This window comes from Phalacrocorax aristotelis, chromosome 6 (assembly GCF_949628215.1).
Source record: "Phalacrocorax aristotelis chromosome 6, bGulAri2.1, whole genome shotgun sequence".
Lineage (NCBI taxonomy): Eukaryota > Metazoa > Chordata > Aves > Suliformes > Phalacrocoracidae > Phalacrocorax > Phalacrocorax aristotelis.
The window spans coordinates 24055333-24070353 of NC_134281.1; the positions used below are offsets into that span (position 1 = coordinate 24055333).

Here is a 15021-nt window from a genome sequence, read left to right on the forward strand (position 1 = left end):
GCCCCGCTCCTCGGCCCTCGCCGCTTCTTGCCGTCCTTCGGGGTTTTTAGCAGGACGGCGGTAATTGCACGTCTCGGTAAGATGCTCTGTAATTTGGGATCTCGATGGAAAAAAAAAATACAACAGAGACTCGGGGAAAACAAAAACAAACAAAAATTTGAAAAGTAAGGAGAGGAAAAAAAGCGTGCTACAGCACAGTGACTCACAAAGAGCCCCCCGGGGAAGGAGAGCGGGGGTTGTCCCTGTCAGCGCCCCTGCTCCCCTCTGCCCCAACCGCCTTTTAAAAAAGCATCGTTTAGGATGCGCAGTGCGAAATCTAATTAACTTATTTGACAGCAATTAACGTATCTTTAGAATGCGAAAGCACCTAAAATTTCCCCGAGCATTGATTGCGGGTCTTGCCTCTTGCAGGACAAGCCGTCAGGGAAACCGACAGGAGAATCCGGCCCGGTACCAGCCGGGATATCCCCGTGCTTTGTTCTGTCCCGGGACATCTGCCTGCATGTTGGAGTTTGAATCTCTAACCTGCCTCCTCGGAAAAAGACAAAAACCAAAAAACAATAGTTAAAAAGCATTACATTACTCGGAGCAATAGTTCATAAAATACTTTATTGAAATAAAGTAAATATCTTCCATGAATAAAACTGATCATAAAATGCAGTTTTCGAATAACTAGGGGCACCACAGGGTTTTAGACAGCGAGTAGATGCGGAAGATGGGATCCAGTGTCCTCCTGGCCCCTCCGGGCCGTCGCACAACGCAGGTGGCCGTGGCGCAGCGCTCCGCGGGCGCGGAGAGGAGCGGGCCGGAGGGGCTGGGGAGGGAAGAGACAGGGGCGCGACCGACCGAACCGCCCAATTAACCGGGGAACGAAGGCGAGCGTACCCACTAAGAGTGCTGCCCCCGTTCTCTCCCCCCGGGCCGCCGCGGGGAGGTGCGGGACCGGCGGGCAGCACCCGGGGGGCGGCCGGGGCCGGTGGGCAGCCTCACTCCTCCTGGCTGACCTCCGCCGGCGAGCCCAGGCCCTCGGGAGGCTTCTCGGCGTCCCGGCCTCGCTCCTGCTCCGAGAGCTGCTCGCTGCTGGGGATGGAGTTCTTCTTGGGGCGGCCCTTGGGCTTGGTGGGGGACTCCAGGCCGCCCCCCTGCAACACCTGCGAGGTGAGGAGGGGGCAGAGGAGGGGGGCACCCCGGTAAAATCGTGCTGCCACCAGCTCGGGGCAGTAGGAGCCTCCCTCTGCCCCGTCCCCCGGCAGCCCGGGGAGCGGCGGCGGCTGCCCCGACCAGTGCCCACCGCCCACCGTACCCGCGGGGCCCCGCCGCAGGGCCGGGCTCGGGCTGGGGTCGGCCTGCGGCCCAGGCCGTGCCGGCCTTAAAGACCAGGAGCGTATATATATTTTTTTAAATCATTAATAATTTTTGGCCAGGGGCGGCATGCAGAAGGACGGGCCTGCGGGGCAGCGCTCGGCACCCCGGCGCCGCGCGCAGAAGGATCGGACTCGGGCACTTACTATTTTCTTCCATTTCATGCGCCTGTTCTGGTACCAGGTTTTCACCTGGAGCTGGCTGAGCCCCAGCGATTCGGCCAGGTCTATTCTGCGGGCGAGAGAGAGAGAGGCGGTGAGCCCCGGCAGCTTTTGTCTCGGCTGGCAGCTTTCCTCCTTTTGCAGGAAAAATAAGCCCCCGTCCAGTCCCGCCGCCGGTCCGGAGGGTCCGGCCATCGCCTACCTGTCGGGCGTGGAGAGGTATTTCTGCTTCTCGAAACGCTTCTCCAGCCCCATGAGCTGCAGCTCGGTGAAGACGGTGCGGCTGCGGCGCCCCTTCTTGGCCTTGCTGCCCGGCTCCGGGTGGCCCGGCTCCAGCTTGCCGCGGAGGTGCAGTTCCAGCGGGAGATGGGGCGAGGCGGAGCCGCCCTGCAGCCCCGAGCCGGCGGCCAGCAGCGCCGAGCCCAACCCCGAGCAGCCCAAGGGAGCCAGCGGGAACTTGAACACGGCGGCCGGCTCCGCCTTCAGCACCGCTGCGGGAGAGAGGGGCCGTCAGAGCCAGGCAGCCCCCTGGGACCCCCGGGGCTGCAGGGGGTCTCGGTTTCCCCGGGGTTCAGACCCTGCAAAGAACCCCGGGCTCCTTCTCTTCCTCTCTCGGCACCGACGCGGCGAGGCGGAAAGTAGCCCCTCGGGGTGCGGGCACCCCCGGGGCAGGGGTCGGGGCCGGCCCTGCCCGGGTTCCCCCGTCTCCGCCGCCTCCGCGGGACAGGGGCACATTTTACCCTTCAACCGGCCGTTGCTAATTGTGGAATGACTTGGGGAGTTACAAGTGGAAATAGTTCAGATGAACAGAAAAGAGTTCCCCTCTAGTGCCACTCCACAGCAGCCGGGCCCGCTGCAGCCGGCCGAGCCCCGGCGGGGTCCCGGCACGGGGCCGCGTTTCCCTCCCGAGCAGTTTACAGGATATTTTCGACCGGGGAACAATTTATCCCCCTCCCCGTGAACGGCAGTCCTACGATTTTCCTATGAAGACGCGCCCAGGGGCAGAAGAGGGAGGGTTTCCAAAGGGAGCGAGCCCATCCATCCCCGAGGATGCCGCTGCAGACACGCTCGGGCTGCCCTCGGCCACTGCCCTCCCCGGCTCGGCTCGGTTCTCCCGGCCCGGCCCAGCTAGGCCCGGTTCTCCCGGTCCGGCCACCGCTTCCCGGCGCCGCTGCTTCCCGGCCTGGGCCCGCGGTCCCAGCGCTGGCCCCAAACCCGGCAAAATTCGGGGCTCCCAGTGCTCCGCTCCCGCCGCGCGCGTCGAGAGGCACACAATGGGGCGAGCCCGGCGGCGGGAATCGGGCTTCTAGGGGAGCCTCTGCAGGCTCCCCTGCCTCGGCCTAAGCCGAAATTGCGTCGTTGGAGCAAACCGAGGTCTCACTCCCTCCCGGGGCCTGATCATACTCCCACTGAACCCGGCGGGAGCTGTGCCGTCAGGGTTATAAAGGGCCTTTTATTGGGTCCGCTATTTCAGATAGTTCTGCCCATCTTGAAAATAATACCTATTTGCAGATATTCCGATATACGTTGCTCCCTTGCTACTGGCTTTGACGCGTTCCGCTTTCTCCTTTAAAATGAAAACAAGAAATTGGGAATCTTCCTATTCCGTTCATTTCTACGGATAAAGAGCGACGTCTCCGCAGACTAAGACGGCTTGGGAAATGAAAGCTTTCGCACTCAATCACACATTAAATACTGGCGTTTCAAAAAAAAAAAAAAAAAAACCCACAAAAAAAAAACCACCAAAATCTTTGTCGTTAATAGACCACTTTTTTTCTTAGATACTATATCGGACTGGATAGAACATGCTGGTTCCGGCTTTAAATAAATATATATATTTTATATATATAAAATAATATATCTATCGTATATAGGTCGGGTTTCCAGCGAAGCCCGCTTCCACGTAGCGCCGAGCCGCCTCTCGCAGCCGTACACCCCACTGCCTGGGCTCCGGGCATTCACACCTCATCCAGAACCACGAACAAAACCCCCACGAACATCAAGGGTCGCCCGGTGCAGTTCAATGGCCGTTCTGTGCGAGCCGTTTTTCGCGGAGCCGCAAAGCCGCTTTCTTCATTTAGGCCCCAAATATTCGCCAGGCTCCAGCCCGGGAGCCTCCCGCCGCACGGCGAGGGGATGCTCCGGCCGGCAAAGCCCGGCGGCTGCCTCCAGGGGAGCGGCTGGAGGACACCAGCGGGAGATGCCCCCCGCCTCGCCACCCCGCTCCCGCAGCCCGCTCACTCCCCTCCAGCCGCGGAGTCTACCCCGCTTCCCCCCCCCCGCCCGGGACGTACCGAGGTGGTTGTGGTAGGGCCGGGCAGAGAGCAGCGCCTGCACTCCGAACTTGAGCAGCTCCCCGGCCGGCGCGGCCCCCTTGGTGTCCGGCGGGTCAGTGAGGATCTCCTCGATCATGAAGCTGCGGTAGCGGTGAGAGCGGTGGTCGGGGAAGGCTTCGGCCGGGAAGTAGTGCGCGGCCCCCAACTCCAGCGGGTGCTGCATCCTCGTCGCCGCCCGCGGGGGGAGCCCCGGGCTGCCGGGGCCGCCCTAGCGGAGCCCCCCGGCCGTAGCCGCTGGCAGCCGGGCAGCCAGGCGCCCCGCGGGGGCTCTGCCCATCGCCGCCCCCTCCCCTGCCTCTGCCCCCACGGGCCGGGCCCGGCGCGGCCCCCCCCTCCGGCGCCAGCGGCCCGGGACGGCCCCGAGCAGCGCGGCGGGCCGGAGCCGTTACCGCTGCATGCACACCGGGCGCGGCAGCAGGGAACCTCTCTCCGCCCCGGGACGGCGGGCGGCGGCCTATTATACCGCCGGCCCCGGCGGGGCTGTCAGCGCTGCGGGGGAGGGCGCGGGAGGGGCCGCGGAGGAAGGAAGGGGCCGGGGCGGGCGAGTACCTGGAAGCAAGAGGTTGCAACACAGCATTTGATAGCCCGCCGCATAAAGCAAATTAGCCTCGATGCCTGCTGCGGGAGGGCATGCACCCAAACAAGCGCTGGCCCTTTCGGAGCGCAGCCCCGGTCCCACCTGATCCCCGGCCTCATCCCCATCCTCATCCCCATCCTCATCCCCATCCTCATCCTCAACCCCATCCTCATCCGCCGCCCCATCCCCATCCTCTTCCTCACCCCCTGCCCCATCCCCATCCTCGGCACCATCCTCATCCCTGTCACTGCCGCCGCCCCCATCACCGGGGCTGGCAGGCAAGCCGCAGCTCCGGGGAGCGCCCGGCCGGAGCGGGGACACGCGGAGCCACCCCTGGGAACCGCCCCGCCACCCGCCCCCAGCACCGGCTCCCCTCGGGGGGTCCGGCCCCGCCGCCCGGGCTGTGGACCCGCAGGTGCCCCCTGGCCGGGCCGGGACCGGCGGTTTGGAGCCCCCGGGGCAGCTCCTGTGCCGCCCCAGTGCCGCGGCCGGGGAAGCCTGGGTCCCGGTACGGGCTTCGGGCTGCCGGTCGAGCAGGCCTGGCCCGACGCCCTCGGCTCCGGGCTCCCTCCGGCCCTCGGCTCCGGGCTCCCTCCGGCCCTCGGCCAAATCGCTGCAAACAACTGCAAGGAGCTGGGCGGGGAACAGAACAGAACACAGCACGGAGTGGACCGCTTCCCTTGACTTTTACAGCCTTTCCGCGAGTATTTTACTCGGTACAACGGGATTCGTTTAATTCCCCCTCAGCCCCTTGTCACGCAAGGCAGCAGGTAATTAATGAGCGATTCCTGCTCGTTACTGACGCACTTCGTGCAGGATATATGTGCAAGAGTCCTCGACATTCATAATCCCCAGCAGAAAATGTAGGCGCCGAGGGATGAGGGGAGAATGATTTCGGGGGAGCCCCAGCAGCCCGGCCGGGGGGTCCGGGGGACTCAGGCTCAGCCCCTCCTCACGGCGGGAGCGGCACCGGACACGCGGGACTGAGCCGGGATGACTTCCACGGGAGGTAGTCCCACGGACTCAGCCCAGCCGCTGCCTCTGCGAGGGAGCTGGCGCAGGCAGAGGGACGGGCGCCGGGCTCACCCCTGGGGAGCTCAGCCTCTGCTTTTATGGCTTTCGAAAAAAAAAAAAAAAAAAAGAAAAAAAAGGGGGGGGGGATTTCGGCAGGTTTTCTTCGGGCTCGCCAGGGGGTGCAGAGCCGAGGCAGGACCGGTCCGCCGCGGGGGTCACCCATGGGTACTGTCCCTGAGCGCAGCCCACGGATGGACGTGTCGCGGCCGCGGCGCAGACATCACCTCGTGGCCGTCGGGGGCCGGGGGTTGGCCGGCTCCCCCCGAGCCCGGGCTTCCCGGGGCTCCGGGACCCCCTGGCTTCTCGCACGGCTCCACGCCGCCGTCCCCGTCCGGCAACCCGCGTGGTGGACTTTGAACCCGGAGGGAGATACACATGTCCTGACTGCCGGGACCCTCGGAGGATCGAGACACCCGGGACGGTATATTTAATTAAATCGTGACGGAAAGAAAAGGTGGAGGCGTTTAAGGAATTACCGCGGACGCGAGGCCGAGCTGCTTGGTCTTTTAGCCTTATTTAAATCCTACTGTCCTGCCGTTTCACCGTTCAACCACTGCATTCAACAAAACCGAGGTGTTCCTCGAATTAATTTATGCTCTGTAATTCCACTGCCTTCCTAGATAACCTGTTCCATATGCTTACTGCGACTCGTACGGAGCAGTTCCGCGCCGATTTTTCTGTTTTCTCCGCGTTTCTTCAGCAGAAAAGCACGCCCCTTGCTCCGTGAAACACCAACGAACTGAAAACGGCCTCATTAGCTCTCCCCGCTCCTCCTGCTGTCCTGACTTCTGCTAGAGGGGTGCCATTTATTCAGGCATTGCCCTTGGCATTTGCAAAGCCGACGAGTTGGTGAACCAGGACAAAGCAGCGGCCGTATTCGGGTGCCGGGGTCCCCTCCCGGCGCTGAGCCCACCCGGCGGCTGCCTGCCCCGCACCTCCCGTTCCCTCCGAGAAATCCATCCTGGAAATCCTCCCGTTCCCTCCTGGAAGCCCCTTGGGCAGCAGCGTCCCGGAGCGCACCTGCCCAGCGCTCCGGGGAGCCCTAACCGAGGTTATGGGGCCCCCAAAATCTGAACAAAACCCCTCCCGCTTGCCTTACGTGGCTTTTTGTCTGCCCATCTTTTGCCCGTCTTCTCTACCTAGATCACAAGGTATTTTCATGACAAGGTACTGGTTTCTAACGGCTGAGGCAAAAGAGGTCTTTGGAATTATTGTAAAAAATAACAAGAAGAATTATTATGAGTAAAGTGAGAAGAATTTGGGCCACATTCAAGGGAGCAGACAAATCCACAGCGGGTTGTTTAAACAACCTCACCTCCAAGACCAGCACACACATTAACAGTACGCATAAAATAAATTTCCAACTCCTCTCCCCCCCCCGCAAGCACACACCTTGACTTATTTTTCTTTCTTTTTTTTTTTTTTTTTTAAAATAAAACGAACCACACGAATAATTATAATATTTCTCTCCGCTCTCCCGATCTCCGATCAGGTCAAGTTCAGTGCAGTATGGACCTGGTATAATTTCCCAGCATACGGAATTCCCTTTGATAATTTAATGTTTTATATAACTTGAGAAACATCTGTGAGCAGCCGCAGCTAGGCAGAGGCGGCCGGCTTGAGGCTCGCACATCAGAAACCCACTCTGGGAGCCGGCCTACCGCCTCCAAGTTCATTGAAAAAAAAACCAACCAAACCAAACCAAACAAAAACCCAAACCAAAAAAACCCACCACCTTTATGGAAAACGCTCCTGTTGTAAGGCTTTGATGCTGCACTGTAAGAAAGGAAGGACGAGCTTCACCATCTGGCTGCACTCACAGTCAACAATTCAAAATCGTTGCAAAGAAAATCCTAAAGATACATCTGTCAATACTTTTTTTTAAAACTGTGACCCTTACAATGCCTGAAATTGTCTGATTTCCTGGGTTTTTACGGAGCGCCTAAATCTGTACTCTGATTTTGCATCAGTCTGCCTGGTAGATACAATCCCGAGCAACTCACCCAATTTCTCTATGATAAATCGTGTAATTTCAGAGTGGAAGTTCTGCAAAACACGCGGGGCTTTAGGGACGAGCTGGATGAACGAGCTGCAGGCTCCGCATCTGACACAATTTTTTCCCCCAGCTACTAGAGGGGGAATCACCTTTCTCTGCAAAAATGCTCCTCATCTAATGAGTGGGGTTTTTTTTTTTTGCTTGCACCGGGGCTAGACTTCAGATAACTGTTAGAAACATGAACTAATTTTAGAGATGCCTATTTTAAACTAATTTTATCCAAATGTACGTAACTAGTTTCAGAACCTATCAGTATATCTATCCCATTCAGAAGGTCTTCTAATCTTAGTTTTATACAAAAATGAACGCGTTTTTAAAGGCTGCTTTTGCCTATTTCTACACTTCAGATCTCCAGATAGGTATTTTGGTCGGGCGACTCAGAAAAGGATGACAGTTCAACTGGTACGAATTTTGCTACGAAAAAGGAAACGAGTTCACCGGTGATTTAAGACCCTTCCCTGGGGTAGGAGCGCCTTTGCTTCGCTGATTAATCACCGTTTTGAGGGGAAGAAGAGGAGTTTTGCCGAATTTTGCGCATCACTGCCCCCTCGGTTCCGTAGCGTTTTCCTAACTCGAACATCTGCAACGCGAAAAATAATCGAATTAAAACTCTTTGCCTCCTGGATCCCTCAGGAAGCACCCTAGCCGGGGAAACACGTTGACACAAACCGGGCAGGGCGGGCAAGGGACCCCGGCTTTGCGCGGACCCAACACCGAGCGCCGGCGGCTGCCGCAGCGCCCCGCTCCCACCCAGCCTCGGAACCACCTTGGGCTCCTTGCGAGGACCAGAGGACGGCTAAAAGCTGTCAAAGCCATTCCTGGGCTTGCCCGGGGGCAGGAGGGTCCCTGCCGGCCGAACCCAGCCCAGCCCGCCGCGCTGCCCCCGCCGGCCCCGCGCCCCACCGCAGCCGCGTTTTGGGGAATCGATGAGCATTCTTGGAACCACAGCTCTCCGTCCGTTTGAAACCCAAACACTTCTCTGGGTTTCCAACGTCACCCTTTTTTTTTTTTAAAAAAAAATCGAATAAGGTGTTTTTCTCCCCGCACCGCCGTGCATGAGGCCGGGGCGAAGCCCGCAGGCAGCCGGGGGGGCCCGGCCCCCGGCCCCCGGCCCCCGGGAAGTGGGGGTGACCCTCATGCCATGGCGGGGACATCATCACCCCCCCAGCCCCTACCCTTCCCATGGCTGCGGGGTGTCCGAGGAGGGGAATTAGTCACAGCCATCTCCAACTCGCTTGCTTCTCATGGCACTTAATATTCAGGAAATCCACAAAGTGGTAGGGAGAGAGTGGAAAACGTGACATCACAGGCTAATTGGGAAGGAGCATTAGGGCCGAGGGAATAGCTCAGTCCTGAGTAATATATTATGTTTAATGCCTGAGTAAAGCTTCATCAGCATTTACACATGTATATCTCCAGAAATTATTTTCTGCAAACACCTGGCCTCATCAGACAGCTTGACTATTTAACTATCTTTGAAAGTCATATTCAGAGGATGCAATTAGGTTCGAGTGAGGGCTGCAGGGAACTGCAACCCAGGCTCTTTTTTTTCCCCTGCCATATGAGGTGCATCACCCATCCTCCCTGATACATGCACTCCAACAGCTCTCCCAAACCAGACATCCCCTATTTCCTCCAGACCTTTGCAAGCATAAGGAAACCATCCCTAAAACTGTTATTGTCTGAATACACTTAATTTATATCCAATAGAATAGCCCACAAAATCAGGAGCTCCCCATGTGAGCTGTCTCCCTTCCCATCACAGCCATTGGGGACCACATGCACTTGGTGGTTACACTCCGCCACCACCATGTGCAACCATGTTCCCCTCCATTTGACTGTAACACCTCTTCCCTGGCATTCTTTTATTTTGCAGAACACAAAAGAGCACAAACAGTGAGCAAGAAATACACTGTGAAAGTCTTTTTTTTTTTTTTGCATATAGGATTTTAAATTTTTATTTATTCATTAGATTTAGATTTTCCCTAGTTCACAGACAAGGGATGCAATGCTTGGAAGTACAAACCTAGCCACAAACATGGCTAGATTTCAGGCTGGACTGTATTTCCTGCAACAGCCTCTCCTCTATGAACTGATTTATAGTTGTGAAGAGATCTGTAAGTTCAGAGGCTCCTTCACCAGCACTGCCAAAAGCACAGTGGCCACAGCCCCTAAAAACAGCGTCTCAGCTAACACATGAGTGTAATTATACTTCCCCTTATTGACAGCATGTATGACCATCTTTCTCCACCCGGAGCTGCTATCAAAAAGTGGTGCAATGGCATGCACAGGCCTCGGGCTCCAGTCAGCGATCAACATAAACCCCCTAGCCCCGGGTTTCACATCAAAAGTGATCTTGCACAGCACAGATCCACAACTGGAGTTATGGATGCAGAGCTGCACATATGAAACTGCGGGTTACAAATGTGTTTTGCAAATGACAGTTAGGAGATATGTAAAAGGGTAAGTTGAATGTAGGTGCATTAGTTCAGTAAATACTTACGCTCCATCTGGAACAGCACCTATGGCTGTACTACCCATTTCTAGATGCTAAATGAGTTTCAGACAGAAAACAATGAATTTTCCATATTGCTCTTGTATTGGTTGAAATTCAAGCAACCCCTGCATCTGTTGCAAAATTAAGGATGCCCTTAATGATATCACATTAGCCCCTGTGCTGTAAACACTTCAATGTGTGCTTAGGTTATTCACTGTGTACACAGTTGACCAACTGGAACAGGACTGTTTATAGGTCATAAAATTAAGTTAATGACTACATCTGTGCAGAGCTGGGGCCTTCAGTTTTTAAAAATGAAGTGAAGAAACAGAATAAAATCCCTACATTCCTCAGTTTTACAGTTAGCCTCCAGTCAGTTTTTGTTCCTAGTTCTCAAGTGTTACGTCAGATCTGGATGGTTTGGGTTTATAGATCAGCAGGGAGACGTTTAAGTAATTTAACACAATAATGGCTAATTGAAACATTTTATTTCAAAAATAACAAGATGTTTTATACGTATTAAAATCATATTAAAGCTGACTTCCCAGTCTCTCACAAGCACCACTGCAGGTAGTTAAAACTGCCTAAGTTAGAGAGCCAATGACATAAAATAGCTTTTTAAATGCCAAACAATATAAAACAATTAAGTGATGAAGGGTTCCTTTCTGTTAGTTTATTTCTTAAACGCACTTTTGATTCTTACATGTATCTTGTTTTAAACTAGATGCACAAAAACAGTAAAATGCCCCGACAATAGGGATTAGGAACAGATCCTAAAGAAATGAACAGCCCTGGCACAGAAGGGTCTGCAGCCCAGGCTCACAAAAAAAAAATCACACCAATCAAAAACACTTAAGCAAAATGTTCTAAAAATGAACAACCAGGTGTCTGAAATCTCCTAAATGGCTTCAATTTTTTAGAAGTTTCCCTTTGCATTGCAGACTGCTGCAGATATTCCACCTGACAGGCCAACTATCTGGTCTGGCTGAAATCTGCCATCACAGAAATATCAACTCCTATGGACTGAAGCAAATCAGGCAAGTGTTACCTGCTGCAAGGAGCATTAATAACAGAAGGCAGTTAAAGATATATGGGTTCCCAGATATCAGACACTCAGAAACTGAGTATGATTTACCACCACAAGCTAGAATATTTTTTTTAATATAAAATTGTGCCATGCGGATTAGAATTTCTGCATGCTGTTTCATTCCTAAGACTCTTTAATCTCCATAGGTTGGCTGAGACTCAATGGATCCTTAAAAATGTAACTTTTTGTAGGAATCTTGCTTATAAATCAGTAAAGGAGGTTAAAATACTTAACAGGCTAGGGGCTCGATCTCCTCATCTTCATGTGAGTGGGGAGCCCTGGCCCACATCAAAACCTGGGTGCCTCATGCCAATGTGCTAAATTTAACCAAACTGAAAACAAGGTTTGGCTTTGAACCAGCTGACACTGGTGGCAGTTGTGTCCCTGGTTCACTGGGAGTGGGATCTGGGTTTAATGGAACCTGGTTTTCATGAGAGATGGCAGGAAGCTGGTGGCAGTGGTTTGCAGGGGTATGTACATTGGTTCATGGAGTATTTTTCATGCCATTTCCTATTGCAGGGAGCTCCCTGACTTCCCAGAGTACAAGCATCCTGGCCAAAATCACCCCTCGATGCTGTAAGCCAACCTGTGGGAAGATACTGTACATCCTTCATACGGCTCCTCACGCCTATACTCCTCACACCAGGGCTTTACTTAGTGCATCCTACTCTGAAACCAGCCCAGGTCACAAAGGACTGCAAGTAAAATCAAGCCTAATTTTCCCTCTTCAGAGGGAGACTTGGGCAGGTGGGGATTACGTGCTCATTCCCCCAGCTCTGCCCACTCCAGCTTAGATCCTGCACCCTCCCTGGCTCACACTGCCGACTGTCTTCGGACACTAATAAACTCACTGCATTGCGATACTTATTTCTATGGAAAATCCATCCCACAGATTCGCTTAGGTTAGGATGGAAGAGGGAAAGGGTGAATTTTTCTACAGTTGCCGACTTCTTCCTCCTTTACCCCACTTCAGTTGGAATAAGTATGTTTTTTCTTAGTACTATTCATGGACCTGTCTGAGAATGAAATAGGGAATTAGGAAGGTCATATTTTAATGAAGTACGTTAAAAGAAGCAATGTTAATATTTGTCAATTTGTACACAGAAAATTCTCCTTGAATGTGTGAGATTTTATGAGATTAATTCCTTCGCCATCCATACAAAGCTGTATGAACAAATTAATTACTCTCAGTGTATACCCTGGGCCAATATACAGGCTTTATTACCAACCTGAAAGTTATAATGAACGTACAACATTGCAGGAACATGTTTTCTCTCCTTTCTAAGGGATGAATAACAAGAGTTTTTGGGGGCTTTCTATAATTAGCCTTAAGAAAGACCAATATTCTTCTAGTGTTAAAGAAAGCGCAATGGCTTCTGATTTCCAGTCTGACCCTACAGGCCTTTCTCAAGTGAAACCTGAACCGTGCTTTAGGTCTTTTATTCTCCTTGCACAAGTGGACTGGGATTCTCAGAAGGACTTAAGGCCCCTGATGCTGCAGCAGATAATTTGGATTCTGTCTGTTTGGGAAAACCTTGCTCACGCTTAAGTCACCAGAAGGAGATGTGCTATGCACCTCAGGCAAAATGAGAACCAATTTTTACATTGTGTACACTGCAATTCTTACATTTGATATGGCAAATTTCTATTCCATCCAGAGCAGAACTTCAAATCCATATATGGTCGTGACTGGCTAAGAAGTTTAAACAATTTTGCTTTCCATACATATATGATGACACTTGCAAATTTTTGGACGCTAATATGAAATTCCAAGAACCCACTATTACCTGTTTGAACTACAGATGGAATGGCTTAACCAGGCTCTGTACCCTTCTTGCCTTACTCTGGAGCTCTTCCCCGCTCTTTTTCTTTCGCCTCTCCCGGCTCAGAGCAACCGCGCTGCAGTCCTGCACAGCTGACCCCCTCCGGCTGTCTCTGAAACCCACTCCGGGCGCCACACGGTGCACTGAAAGCCTCCGAGACACCGCGGAGCCCCGCGGCGGGGGACCCTCCGCGCAGCCCGGGGCGCGGGTGCCCTCTGCCGGCACTGGGACCGGCGGCACCGCCGGCTGCCACCCCCGCCTCGCCACCGAGGGGGACAATTCCCCGACTCTTGGGAGGCTTGGGGTCCAAAGGGCTTATGTACTGCGGCGAGGGGAGTCCTGCTCCCACCGCATCCTCACCCCGGCATCCACGGGACCGGGGAGCCGGAGAGAGCGGGGGAGATGTGCGGGCACCAGCTTGTTTTCCAGTTACAGGCAAACTGAGAACAATTATTCAGATTGCAATTAAAATGTCCAAAAAAAGGAACTGTAAAATAGAAAGAATATTAGCACATAGGAAAAGAGAAAGAGGGACTAGCTTAGCCTTTAATTACTATGTATGAGCCTGTGTAACGGGGAGATTCACCGAAGAGCAAACTTAAAGCGACACCACAGTGCCAGTAAGGCAGGCACAGCAACACCAGCAGGTGACGGATGGGTCCCAAAGCCATGCAGCAGGGCTGTGGTACGTGGTGCCAGACCATTTTGTCTCCCTTTCTATGGCTGTTTTTACTGATTTTGTACACTTCTCATGGAGAGCCAGCTCAGCCGAAGGCCTCCCAAGTGCCCAGCACTTGTACAATAGCACTGAACACCAATGTAAACAGGAAAAAAGTGCAAACACTTTGACGTTAAAGACCAATTCAGCACTACGACACTATTAATGCAAATCTTTCCACTGGTTTTAATAAGGGAATTAGGCCCTTAGCTTACTCAGAAAAATCAGCTGCAGATCATGCTTATTCCCTTCACATCGCAAATAAAGTTTTAGCAAAAAGCTCTTTTTTAATGAAGTAATTAATAGCACAAGATTTTGGTTCAAAAAGGGAAAGTTCTACTTAACATTTTTCAATGAACGGCAACACGAGCACACAAAAGCTGTGATTTTAGCAATGACAGTAAATAATAAGAATCATTGTTTCTGGTAAGTTTTTGTATGTAACTGGCAATACTAAAACATCTGCACATCCAGCGGTTCAGACACCGGCTCTTGTGGATCATCAACAGCCTTTGCAAAATAGAGCGTGTGTACTCGTACACCCCCTCTCACCTACAAAACTCCTGCTTGGCTCCACGGACCTTGATGCACTCCAGGGCTGAGAGCTGATGTTTCAGCCACAGAGAAAATAGGACGCAGAGAAGTACACAGGAACATCTCCTCAACCCCATGAACCCCATGCCGGACCCTGCTTCTGCTCCCTCTTTCTTGCCAAGGAAGTGCACATCACCTCACCTCTGTGAAGCTCCAGACAGTATTACCACAGCACTCCCTTTCCAACACCCCCATCCACCACAAGTAATTTTGATCCTCGTAACTCTTACCTAAATATTCTGCCTCAGAAGGCTCTTTGAGATCTCTGTGCAACAAGCATTCCCAGAGATCCCATTTTTAACCCAGAGAGCGTTTTCCCAAGTCTCACTTTGTTCTGAAGCTCCTACATAAACCTCCTGTCTCCTAAACCCACGCCATACACTGCAGCTGTGCCAGCTGCTGATTTTTTATTTCATTACAAGGGAGGAAGCTGGTCAGTCACTGCTGGGATTGTACCCAACGACTTTGAAACCTCTCCCACCTCATCTTGTGACTGAGCATTGCCTTCAAGCACAGCCGCAGACCTGCAGATAAACAAGAGATGTATGACAACCCTACGGCTTGGAATAATTACTCTTTTGCCACCTTGTCAGCCTGCCTATGGAAAAGCAGCAAAGTTCACTTTGCAACAGCTTGCAGCAACAGACCATTGCATGAATGTCAACCGCACTGTACTCAGAGCTGCTTCATACTGAGCTTCTACGCGCAAACCAAACAGGAGAGCAACAGAGAGATA

General features: G+C 53.3%; 1 protein-coding gene across 1 annotated transcript; it reads right to left on the reverse strand.

Moving 5' to 3' along the window:
• Window positions 1-590: 590 nt before the first annotated feature.
• Window positions 591-4287, reverse strand: BARX1 (BARX homeobox 1). The gene is made up of 4 exons (XM_075095484.1): window positions 3818-4287; window positions 1726-2014; window positions 1509-1593; window positions 591-1151 (listed from the first exon to the last, which is right to left on the reverse strand). The coding sequence occupies exons 1-4, from the start codon at window positions 4020-4022 to the stop codon at window positions 987-989; spliced, it is 744 nt and encodes a 247-aa protein (XP_074951585.1). The 5' UTR covers window positions 4023-4287; the 3' UTR covers window positions 591-986.
• Window positions 4288-15021: the final 10734 nt, after the last annotated feature.

Excerpts from the sequence above, each read along its gene's own strand:
- BARX1 (XM_075095484.1), bottom strand. The coding sequence starts at position 4,022 with ATGCAGCACCCGCTGGAGTTGGGGGCCGCGCACTACTTCCCGGCCGAA. Across the intron at positions 2,015-3,817 it reads GCCCTACCACAACCACCTCG|CGGTGCTGAAGGCGGAGCCG; the intron begins GTACGTCCCGGG and ends TCTCTCCCGCAG. Across the intron at positions 1,152-1,508 it reads GCATGAAATGGAAGAAAATA|GTGTTGCAGGGGGGCGGCCT; the intron begins GTAAGTGCCCGA and ends CTCACCTCGCAG.